The 12,916-nt window shown below is 40.5% G+C and overlaps 1 protein-coding gene across 6 annotated transcripts in view; it reads left to right on the forward strand.

Moving 5' to 3' along the window:
- Positions 1-12,916, forward strand: part of clcn3 (chloride channel 3) — a 137,552-nt gene that overhangs the window by 82,731 nt on the left and 41,905 nt on the right. For all 6 annotated transcript variants that reach the window (XM_052019760.1, XM_052019765.1, XM_052019763.1 and 3 more), the window contains 3 exons: positions 5,210-5,397; positions 8,865-8,987; positions 11,445-11,651. In XM_052019760.1, coding sequence (XP_051875720.1) covers positions 5,210-5,397; positions 8,865-8,987; positions 11,445-11,651 — 518 coding nt within the window. The remainder of the gene's footprint in view (positions 1-5,209; positions 5,398-8,864; positions 8,988-11,444; positions 11,652-12,916) is intronic.

Here is a 12,916-nt window from a genome sequence, read left to right on the forward strand (position 1 = left end):
TACTGGCAACACCCAGTTCTACCCTGCACCACCTCTTGTGATCCTTTCTCTGTCATAAACTTGTCAGGCTAATTTTTTTTTGTGAAGTTGTGTAATGGATGTACAGAAATTTCCTCCCAATTAAATACTTGGAAGACTGAAGCCATTTCTTTTGGTCCCTACAAACTGTGGCCACTTTCTACTGACTCCAACCTTCTTTCTGTAACTCTCCCAAATTTATTTATTGACATATTTGACCATGAGCTGAACTTTGGTCTATGTATCCACCTCATTATTTCTGAATCAGTTCCATGAACAACTATGCCTGCCTTAGTTTATTAGCTGTTGAAGCCTTGATTTGTTAGCTCCAGACTTAATTATACTAATCGACTGCTGCCCAGTCTTCCCTGTTGTTCATAAACTTGGGATTCTCTGAAAGTCAGCTGCCATCACCCCTTGATGTACATTGTCCTTAGTTTGGTAATGTTACGAGTGCGAAATACTCATTCTTGTTTCCAAATCTCTCGGTGACCTCACCCCTTCCTCTAGACCTCCATCCCACTGACATATCTGCACTTTCCCATTTAGGCCTCTTAATCATTCCAAGTTTCCATTGCTATCCCATTGGTGGCTGTGCCTTTAGCTGCCAGGAATCTTAGAACCATAGAACACTACAGCACAGAAAATAGGCCATTCGGCCCTTCTAGTGTGTGCTGAAACTTTATTCCGCTAGTCCCATTTACCTGCACCCAGTCCATAACCCTTCAGACCTCTCCTGTCCAAGTATATATCCAATTTATTCTTAAAACTTAAGAGCGAGCCCGCATTTACCGCATCAGATGACAGCCCGTTCGAGAATTTTCTTCCTAAACACTCCTGCCTCTCTTTGACTCCAAATTATATAAGTAAATGTTGTGGCAGATTTATAATAGATCAAATGTTAAGAATTTAAGAGCCTTTTTCCTCTTAACTATCTTTTTAAGTGACTCTTTTGTTTGATAATACTGCTGTGAAACACCTTAGAATGTTTTAAGACATTAAAGTGGATCTAGAAAAACAAATTGTTTATGGGTGGAAGCAAACTCAATAATAGTATCAGTATTCTGATTGGTAAGGTTCTCCTCACAAACAGCTGGGCACTGGTACCTAAATTGGGAGAGAAAAGATTGCAGATAATGTTCCAGACTCCTCCAATGAAATTAGTGCCTGCATGCTTCCCACTGGAGGGAACTGGCTCACCAAGGTTAGTGATATAATGGTATATTCTGGCACAGTGGTGTAGACCAGCACAATGGCACAGCTTGTAGAGCAGTTTTCTCATAGCTCCAGTGACGTGAGCTTGATCTTTTCTTCCGGTGCTATCTTTAGGAATTGCACATGTTCTCCCTGTTTGGGTTTCCTTCCACATCCGAAAGATGTGCAGGTTAGTAAGTTGATTGATCACTATAAATTGCCCCTAATGTGTCAGTGAATGGAGAATGGGTTATAGGGAAAATTAGTTAGCAATGGGATTGCTGTATGAGCTGGCATAGACGATGGGATGAAGAGGCCTCTTATTTTGTCAAGAAATATGCAAGTCTTATAACATCATGACAAACCACTTGGTGTCCTCTGTCAGCTGATGAACCAGTGATTCTCCATGTTGATAACACTTTGAAGAAGCACTGAAAATAACAAGGGCATGGAATGTACTTTGGGTTGAGGACTTAAAAGGCATCACCACTTAGCTTACTTCAACATCATCTTCCAAATCGGCAATCTCTGCTATCAAGAAAGACAAGGCCAAGCAGGCAGAAGGGAGTACCACCACCCGCAAGTTTTGCTCTAAGTTGTACAATATCCTGCCTTGGAAATGTACTTCCATTCCTTCAGCTTCCTCTGTCTAAGTTCTGGAACCTTACCAAACAGAAATGGGAGAACCTTCAACAGAATGAAAATGGTTCAAGAAAGTGGGTTACTACCACTTTCTCAAAAGCAGCAAGGAAAAGGCAATGAATTCCCACAACCTATAAAATGAATAATTAAAAAAAGATTTTAACTTTTCTCCTTCAGATCTGCCATTGTCACTGATCTTCTCAAAATGCAGCCCTTCAAACTTCTGCACCATACCCTCCATGCTCCTTAAATGTTTTGTCACCTCTCATATTCATGACTATTTTTCTTTGAACTTATACGTTGAACTACTCCAATCAGTTTTGCACCCTGCCATAATACTAAGTTGATGCTTGTCAAAGACATCAGTGGCAGCCTATATAACTGACAGTGGTAAACTATGGTTCTTCATCCATGTCAATGTGGTTACAGTATTCATTACCCTCTGTCTCTCCAGCAATTCCTACATTCAAACCCCCACCCAAATCCACAGCAAACTATTCACCCCCATCATCCTGCAGACCTGCCTCGGCTCATCTGTTCCTTTGCAATCTCGAGACTTGTCCTCCCTTCTACATAAAGTTAAGAGCATCCAAGATTTTTGCCTCTGAATCCCAGTTTGCATCAAAGCTTGTTAATCTGTCATATCTTTGCTTATTGATATACATAGAACACTGTTAAACAATGTCCCAATTTTAAAATTAATTTCCTTGTTTCTGAATAGTTCCATGTTTTTCAATAATATCTTGCAAGCTTTCAACCAGCTGAGATGTATGTACTCCTTCAATTTGGCACTTGTTGAATATTACATAAAAAATAGCACCTTTTGAGCACCTTCGCTTTATCCGTTGCAACAGCCAGGACCTCTCGGTGGCCACCCACTTCAGTTCCACATCCTGTTCCCATACTGACCTGTCTGTCCATGGCCTCCTCTACTGCCACGTTGAGGCCAAATGCAAGTTGGAGGATCAACACCTCATATTCCTTGGGAGTCTCCAACCTGATGGCCTTAACATCGATTTTCTCTTCCGGTAACCCAACCCCCTTTTACTACCCCCTCTCCCCCCAACACCCCCCCCCCCCAACTCCTTCGTCTTCCTGTAGCTCCCTTCCCCCACCTTGATGACCAGTCCCTCTCCTCACCTCCCCTTCTCCATCCTTTATTACATGGTCCACTGCCCCCTTCTACCAGATTCCTCCTCCTTCAGTCCTTTGCCGCTTCTGCCTATCACCTCTCAGCTTATTACATCTTCCCCCACCCACCTACCTTCTCTCCTCCCCCCCCCCCCCCCCCCCCCCCCCCCACATGGATTCGCCTATCACCTGCCTGTGTGCTCCTACCCCTCCTCCCACCTTCTTATTCTGGTTTCTGCCCTCTTCCTTTCCAGTCCTGATGAAGGGTCTCAGCCCAAAACGTTGACTGTTTATTTCCCTCCATAAATACTGCCTGACCTGCTGAGTTCCTCCAGCACATTTTGTGTAATGCTCCAGATTGCAGCATCTGCTATTTTTTTATGGAGACACAAGAAATTCTGCAGGTCTTTTCTATCTTTTCTACCTGTGGATAACTTCACATTTTCCCGCATTATATTTCATTAGGCATGTCTTCGCCCACTCACTCTGCTTGTCTACATGCCCGTGAAGATTTTCTGCATTCTTCTCAAAACTCAGACTGTTATTTAGCTTTGTATCATTATCAAATTGATTTAATTGGTTTACCACTAACGGTTGTGCCTTTAATTACCAAGACTTTAAGCTCTGGAATTCCTTCCCTAAGCCGTTGCACCTATCTGCCTCTCTTTCATTCTTTCGTGTTCATTAAAACCCATCCCTTTTTGCTCTCATTGTACCTGATGTGACTTGGTCAGAGTTCACTGAGTCATAGAGTTGTACAGCACTGAAACAGGCTCATAGGCTCAACTCATCTACATTGACCAAGGTGGCTACCTAAGCTAGTCCCATTTGCCTGCATTTGGCCCATATCCCTGTAAACCTTTTACTATCCATGTAACTGTCCAAAAGTTGTAATTGAACCTGCCTCTACCACTTCCTCTGGCAGCTCATCCTTCGGATCCCCTTTAAATCTTTCCCCTCTCATCTTAAACATATGCCCTCTAGTTTTTAGACACGCATACCCTGGGGAAAAGACTGTGGCCATCCACCTTGTCTATGCCCCTCATAATTTTATAAACCTCTAAGGTCACCCTCAGCCCCTTTCACTCCAGGGAAAACAGTCCCAGCCTATCCAGTCTCTCCTGTTAACTTGAGCCCTCCAGTCCTGGCAACATCCTTGTTAATTTTTTCTGCATCCTCTCTAAGTTGATCACATCCTTCTATGGAATGGCGACTGGAACTGCACACAATAATCCAAGTGCAGTCTGACCAATGTCTTGTACAGCTGTAACATGATGTCCCAACTCCCTCAATGCCCTGTCTGATGAAGACAAGAGTACTATATGCCTTCTTCACAACCCTGTCTACCTGTGCTGCTACTTTCAGGGAACTATGTACTTGTACCCCTAGGTCTCTTTGTTCCACAACACTCCCCAGGGCCCTGCCATTCACTGTGTATGCCCTGCCCTGGTTTAACTTCTCAAAGTGCATCACATCAAATTTGTCAGTGTTAAATTCCATCTGCCATTCCTCTGCCCACTTTCCCAGTTGATCTAGATCTTGTTGTAACCTTAGACAATCTTATTCACTGTCCACTACATGACCAATCTTGGTATCATCTGCTGAAATACCAGTTGTGCTACCTACATTCTCATCCAAATTGTTGGTATATATGACAAACAACAGTGGACTGGTCCCTGTTGCTTCCAATCTGAATAAACAACTCTCCACTATCACCATCTGACTTGTTCCAATTTTGCATCCAATTGGAAACACGGGAGAATTCAGATGCCGTAAACTGGAGAAAAAAACAAGATACTGGTGGAACTTAGTGGGTCAGCCAGCATCTGTGGAGGGAAACGGACAGTCGACGTTTTGGATCAAGACCATTTTAAATGTACAGATTTAGCAGACTCAGAATCATGTATTTCCATGCAGCACCTTGGTGCATCCTGCATTAAATGAGTTATGTAAATGAAATTCACTTTTAACGTGAAAGGTAGAGTGAATACATTGTTGGCAAGTGTAGTATTTTGGCTTTCCTTCTGATTGAACGGTGTAACAAAATTGAGGATGAACAGCTTACAGTTGCTCTTATTTTGCACCATGAAAAAATTGTGATCGACAAGAATGAGCAATGAGCAATGACCAATGTTGATTACAGTGCTAGGGTGGGTAAATCATTCTTTTATCCTAAATTGAAGAAAATTGAAACTAAAGGTGTGATTTCGTTTGATAATTTCAGGTGCCTTGGCTGGTTTAATAGATATTGCTGCAGACTGGATGACTGATTTAAAGGAAGGCATATGTCTGAGCGCATTGTGGTTCAACCATGAACAATGCTGCTGGGGATCGAGTGAGACAACGTTCGAAGCAAGAAACAAATGCCCTCAGTGGAAAACATGGGCCGAATTAATAATTGGACAAGCAGATGTAAGTAGGTCCGCAGAGAACAATAGCTGATGACAGAGGTCATGTTTATGCAGAAATCTGCACTGTATAAACAGGAAATTTTGCTGAAACTCAAGTAAATAGGCTTGTGTTTGTAAAACACAGACATATGATAAAATCAGACCAGCAATTCAGTTCCATCATGTATTCTTTTTGTTATACATCTTGTGCTGTTGGTGAGCCAGGCACCCTGCTTTTGGTCTTGGGAAGGGGTGTCAGAAAGCTAGCCAGGTCTCTGGCCACAGGAATGAGTCTGACGACAAGTCTGACCTCTCAGCAGTTTTTGTGGGGGAGTAAATGATGACTCTGCTCTCTTATTTATTCAACAGCATTGCCTGAGTCCATTGGTTTCAGCAAGTCTGCATTGGGAAACTGACAATATAAATTAAGAAGTGAAGATATTGTCAAAAACATATGTTTTGGCATGGTTTGCTGTTTAAAAACACAATTTTAAAGGCTAGCATGTTCTGAGAATTTTTTTAAAGAAGCAATCTGATTACTCATAAATGAAGGTTTTGATAGGATTGAGGGGGGAAGGGAGGAAGATTAAAATTTTCTCTCCAGGTTGTGACTTGAACTGGCTGTTTGTCTTCCCGTGAGTTCCCATCATTTACCTTACCCAAATAAAGCTCTTATGTTTGTGGAGATAAATCACAGCCTCACTCATCTATCCTCAGCAGCAGACACATGTAGATGCTTTCTGTCGCTGGATGAAACATGCAAGTTGTGATGCTATTTTCCCCCATGCCTGCCTTCATTCAGGAGAAGGGTAAAGGTCAAAATTTAGCCCTTCCTTTCTTATCTCCACTGAGATACTTAGTCGAGATTAGTCACTGAATCTGATTAATACAATTTATTCACTTTGTTTAAGGCCTTGCTATATAGATTGGTAAAGCAGCCAGCATAATCAAAGACCCCACCCACCCGGGACATTCTCTCTTCTCGCCTCTCCCATTAGGCAGAAGATACAAAAGCCTGAAAGCACGTACCACCAGGCTCAAGAACAACTTCAATCCGCTGTTATAAGGCCATTGAACAGTGCCCTAGTTCGATAAGATGGACTCTTGACCTCACAATCTATCTCATTGTGACCTTGCACCTTATTGTCTACCTGCACTGCACTGCACTTTCTCTGTAGCTGTGACACTTTACTCTGCATTCTGTATTTTACCTTGTACAACCTCAATGCACTGTGTAATGAATTGATCTGTATGAACGGTATGCAAGACAAATTTTTCATTGTACCTCGGTACATGCGACAATAATGAACCTATTACAATTCCAATGCACTCAGTTTAATTAAGATTTCCCTTCATTGTGAAAGTAATTGCCTTGGAACATGTACTTCTGAATATGTGTATGTCCCTTCACTATGGGTTTGGCTATGAAATCCTATTTGTACAAGAGGCCTGATTTCAGTGTTTAGTTATTTATATTTGCTTCAAGCATGAAGATTGTATAATCTTGGTGCTTTTACAGCTACTGTTAATATTAATGTTTAGGTCTTTAAGTGGCTTAAGGTCTCTAAGAGTTATTTCAAAATTTCAGTCTAGTGTTGGTCATGAAATCTACTTGGGTCACATTGGATGTGCTTTTTTTTTTCCCCCTTTTGCCTGTCCCCCAACACATATTGACTCATCTTTGGCTTTTATTTCTTTTTAAATGTGACACATGGTTATAACTTGTCATGAATTTAAGAGTATAAAACTAATGTAGGCCACCACCAAACCTCCAATATTCTTCTTTTCTAATCTCCTTGCAACAAAGGCCAATGAACTTTGTGCCATCTTCTTTAATTATTGTACTTGCACATTATGGTAGAATGAGGGACATAGTAAACCATGAGATTGTTCTGCTCCATGAAGTTGTTCTGACAGTTTGAACGGTGAGGATGAAGTCAATTAGGTTTTCTCTTGATGTTTGTTCAGTTGCCACCTGTCACAAACCTAGTCCAGCGGCTGAATCCTTCAAGGCTCATCAGTTGATTTGCAAAGGAGCCATTTTGCTGATGGACTTTGAAGTCCCATTTGGCATACATTTTGTACCCTTGCTCTCTGCGTTGCATTTTCCAAGTGGTGCTTGACATCATTGAGCATGGATGCATCATCTGAGAGAGGATGGTCAGTGGTAATCAGAAGGACATTTTCTTGCCCTTGAGACTTCATGGTGTCTGAAGTCAGTGTTGTGGACTCATCTTGCCATGCATTCCTAACACAGTATGCCACAGGGCCTCCAAGTCTGAAGGGGTCTGTCTTGGTATTGGGACAGGACGCACCCACGGTGGAGGGATCTGTACTGTTGCCTCAGCAATCTGATTTCATGGAAATGACTGTTAAGGCTGTTATCTAATTAACCTCATTAGATCTCATAACCTCATTAATACTTCCCAAGTGTAAGTGAGGAAGTCTTTGAAGGGTCATCCAGCTGTACCTTTATCATATCATGCCCTCGGTCAATGCTCGGTGATTTGCTTGGATTTATTTTGTTGTTGTTATACAACTAAGTAGCTTGCTGGGCCACTTTGTTTGGCAGCTAGAGTTGCTCATTATGTTTGTGGCCAGAGCCACCAAGCCAGATCAGATAAGAGAGGCAAATTTCTTTTCCTCAGAAACAACAATGATCTGGATGAGTTTTGCAATATTCCAGTAGCTTGATGAGCAGATATGTTGACAGCAGCGTCTAATTTCAAATTTATTTTATCAACTATGTGTAAATACGCCAGCTGCAATGTTAAGGTATGAAGTTAGTCCAGGCTTCTGGATCACTAGTTCAATGCCATAACAGCAATGTGCGCCCAATAGAGATATTTAATGAGCTGCCCAACCCACCAGCAGGTGTCCATACAGTGTCCTTTCTTTATTAAAAGATAGTTGGTGGGTTCAAGAACCATTTGGTTTTTATCCCAAATTTTTTGTGCCACTTTAACCTCTGTTGCAACCCAAACCCACCTGTTTTTGTGAGTTAATATCATGTTTGATAACGTTACCATTTCTTATTTCTCCTATAATTTGCCCTGCCTTTGCCATTAGGGGAGCCACATTTACTTTTGTCACATCTTCCCATTTTCCAATTTTAAGTGAGTTCTTACAACCTTTCTGTATTTCTGGTTTCATATTTCTTTTCCTTTATCAGTTTTTAGGTCAACTTTTCCTGACTTTTATAGTGGTATCAGTTTTATTTCCTCAAAGAAACTGGTTGATTTTGAAAGCAAAATGATATTCTGGGAGGTTAGAAAAAGAAGTGGGTGAGGGTGTTTAGTTCTGCTGTTGATTATTCAATGCTTGACCTGAAAACTTGATGCTTTTTATTTGCCTAATGGTGATTATCTGCCTGAAATAGGAGCTCTTCTATCATCCAGTCAGCTAACATTGAGATAAAAGATGCATGAGTACAAGTTTTCCTAAAGCTTGCAGGCTCTGATTCAGACTTTTTGTTGCAATGTTTTGCAGGGACCAGGCTCTTATATAATGAACTACATTATGTACATATTTTGGGCCTTGGGATTTGGCTTCTTGGCTGTTTCCTTGGTGAAGGTGTTTGCTCCATATGCCTGTGGCTCTGGAATTCCAGAGGTGAGATTTAAGATTTTTTTATATATGCTTTAACAATATGTTATTTATTTTGACTATTACGATCATATCTGCACAGGAGTTTATTTCTGCAATAAAACCAATAAAGTTGCTGGAAATGGATGACTGGTCTGTTGTACCTAAGAATAAAGGGACAACTAATGTTTTAACAACATGGGTCACGATGGATCAAATGTTCAGTGCTGTAAGATTAGATGGACATATCGGGGAGAAGGACATCAATTGTCAATAATGTCTCCCAGTAGAAGCTGCTTAATGAGCTTAACAGACAATAGAGATTCCAGAAAAATGAAAGAGGTGAAAACTGATAAATTATTTATTCATGTATTTAAATGTATTTATATATTCCATCTGTATTTATGACTTCCACACTTTAAGATTCCCTTTGAGCTCCTCATCTCTTGCTTGTGGTTTATGTCATTCCTCGTTATGCTTCAGAAATAAAAAGTATTTTAAAATCAAAACATATAGTAGTTTAGTTCTGTGTCACAGGCTTTGACAGGCTAAATTGCCTAAAATTGCTTACTGTAGAATCATCAGTTTTACTTTTGACTTGATATTCTTGAATTATGTGGGTTAGCATATTTCAGTGCTTTTTGTTTACCTTTTGAGGTCTTCTACAGCATTAATGTATAGCCTATAGCAATTTCTAAAGTAATATAAGATTTCTAAATAATGTAAGAATAAGTTTGTGGAGCAGTAATGAAAGTATTTAAAAAGTTAGATAAAACTTAATTGTGTGGGCTCGCAGCAGAGGTGAGTGTATGCCAGTACAGCATACTACTAATAATGTGGGCTATGAATCAGTGCAAAGTGTGTTAGCAATATAACTGTACTGGTAAGAAATTGAAGATACTTTCACCTCTGGTTTACACACCAAATTACACTTGGATTCTGAAATCAGATTTAATCTGAAATGATGAATTTGGTGTCCTCTGTCCTACGCTGTCCGGATATTTAACTGAATTGAGTTGGAAGGTTTTATCTCAGTTCTACTTAGTATGTAAGACATGACATTGACAGCATTTTTTGTCATTTTGACAAGTGACAATTTTGACGTGGTTTTATAATAATGTAGTTTGTTCTCTACATATAGGTGTGTGTTGAGATGTGAAATAGCCTTTTGTTTGGATACTAACCATAATTTTACTGTTGTCAAAATTAGCTAGATTAAAAAGTCTGTGGGTTCTTCAAACTATATTAATTCATCCATGAAGAAACATCGCCAGCCCTCCCACTGTAGCATTCAGTTTACAGAATCAGAGTAGGGTTACAGCACAGAGGGAGGTCTATTCAGCTCACTTTGTCCATGCTGGATAGGTTCTCTCTGCCTTTATCTAAGTCCTTCATAATTTTAAATATCTGTCAAATTTGTAGATGTCAGTTTGCATCAGTCACTGTGTGTGTGTGTGTGTGTGTGTGTGTGTGTGGAGGGGGGGGGAGCAGGGGGCGGGTGTGGGGGGTGAAGCATTTCTGATACAAGTCCTAAGTCTGCAGCATTAGCTTTAACCTTCATTCCCTTGTCCTAATCTCACATGATCTAGTGGTCTATTAGTGATTACTGGTATTGTTGTAGGATGTCAAACTTTCCACTTGACTCACTGTGTCATTGTAGTTGTTATTAATGCTTTCAAAGAATCCAAGAAATATTATGGAACCAAGGAAGCCATTCAGACCATCTAGTAAAGACATGCAGTCAATCCCATTCCCTCATCTATGGACCCACAGATTATTTTCCTTCCAGTGCCTATCCCGGTTCCTCTTGAAAACCCTAATTTATTCCACCACCCTCACTGGCAGTGAGTTCCAGATCATAACTAATCCCTGCATTTAAAAAAAGTGCTTATCCTTGATTTCCTTTTGTCTTTTTCCCAGAATCTGAAATCTGACTAGTCTTTGTACTCACTGCATATGCGAACAGCTTTCCTCCCATTTACTTTGTACTCCTCCACCATATTCCCCTCTCAACCTTCTTTGCTCCAAGTGGAAGCAGCCCAGCTTCTCTAATCTTATTGGTGAAATCTTCATTCCTAGAGCCATTCCAGTAAATCTTTTCTGCACCTTCTCTGGGACCTTCACGTCCTCAAAGTTAGGTGACCAAATTGAATGGAATATTCCAGCTGTGGCTTCGCAAGTGCGTTATAAAGGTTCATTATAATGTTCCTGCTTGTTTTTATTGAATGCCTCTATTTATGAAGATTAGGATTCTATATGTTCTACTCTCTCAAAACGCACATGTATTTTGTTGACCACTTTCTCAATAAGCCCTGGCACTTTCAAGAATTAAAGCACATGCACTCCCAGGTCCCTCTGTTCCTTTTCTCTCGTTTTGAACTTTTGTGTTTAGTCAGTATTGTCTCTTATTCTTTCTGCCAAAGCATATCACCTCATACATTTTTTAAATCTAATATTAGATGTATTTGTTTTTCTGTTTTACAGATTAAAACCATTCTGAGTGGCTTCATCATCCGAGGCTACCTAGGCAAGTGGACCTTGCTAATTAAAACAATCACTCTGGTTTTAGCTGTGGCCTCTGGGCTGAGCTTGGGGAAAGAGGGTCCTCTTGTACATGTTGCCTGTTGCTGTGGAAATATCTTTTCCTATTTGTTCCCAAAATACAACAAAAATGAAGCCAAGAAGCGAGAGGTAGGAATTCTACTATGTTTTCTCAAATTTTGTTTTATTATAAATTGGAGTTCTATCTCTTTCAACAGTTTGACACCTTTTTTGTGTTTACTTTGTTTCCCATCATCTTAATGGTATGTGTTTTAATGAGTATTCTGCCTTGACTAAATGTCGGTTATACCAACTGAAGCATCTATGGCTCTAAATCTGTCCTGCTCCTTGTGCTTACTGACCACGCTATTTCTTTGCTTTCTCTGGCCATGTGGGTCAAATCCTCCTGGCCTCATTGATGCATCCATCCCATGAAGTGGAGCAATCCACGAGCAGCAACCAGGCCTCTGATGGTGGAACTGGAGGCCTCACCTCTGAGTCTCCCTAATGGTCTCTGGCAACTTGTTGCTGTCAAATATCTTTTAAACTGATATAACAACCTCTGATAACTAAAAGCTAAAGGAATTTAAACTAAAAATAATTTTACTTAGAAATGTATTTAAGTGATAAAATTTAGTTTAACAACATTTGACAAGGGTGGGCCTGCAGAATAGGCTGGTCTAGAAGGTTAAGGCATAAGGGGTCCAAGATGTGTTGCCAAACTGGATCTAAAATTGGCTTGTTAATAGGAAGCAGAGAGTAATGGTGAATGGGTGTTTATCTGACTGGAAGTCTGTAACGTGGTGTACTGCAGGGATCAGTGCTGGGACCTCTGTTGTTGGTAATGTATATGTGACTAAGATGAAAATATTGGTGGTATGATTAGTAAGTTTGCAGATAACACGAAAATTGGTAGAATTGTAGATAGCGAAGAAGGATGTCTAAGGATACAGCTGGAAAATTGGATGAAATGGTTGCAGATGGAATTTAATTCAGGTAAGTATGGCAAAGTGTACTTTGGGAATCAAATTCTATGGAACAGAGTAAATGTAAGGGATCTTGGGAGCGTTGATGTATGGAGGGACCTTTGGGAGCAAGTCCATGGCTCCCTGAAGGTAGTGATACAGGTGGATAGAGTAATGAAGAAGGCATTTGATATGCTTGCCTTTGTAGGCAGAGGCATTGAGTATAACAGATGTTCTGCATCTGTGCAAAACATTGGTTAGACTGCACTCAAGAGTATTGTGTGCAGTTCTGGTCGCCCCACTTCAAGACGGATGTGGTAGCATAATAGAAATAGTGCAGAAGAGATTCACCAGGATGATGCTGGAATGGAGGGCTGTAATTATAAGGAGAGATTGGGTAGACTGGGTTTATTCTCACAGGAAGCTGATGAGTAAAATTATGAGGGGCAC

This window comes from Pristis pectinata, chromosome 7, assembly GCF_009764475.1.
Source record: "Pristis pectinata isolate sPriPec2 chromosome 7, sPriPec2.1.pri, whole genome shotgun sequence".
Classification (NCBI taxonomy): Eukaryota; Metazoa; Chordata; class Chondrichthyes; order Rhinopristiformes; family Pristidae; genus Pristis; species Pristis pectinata.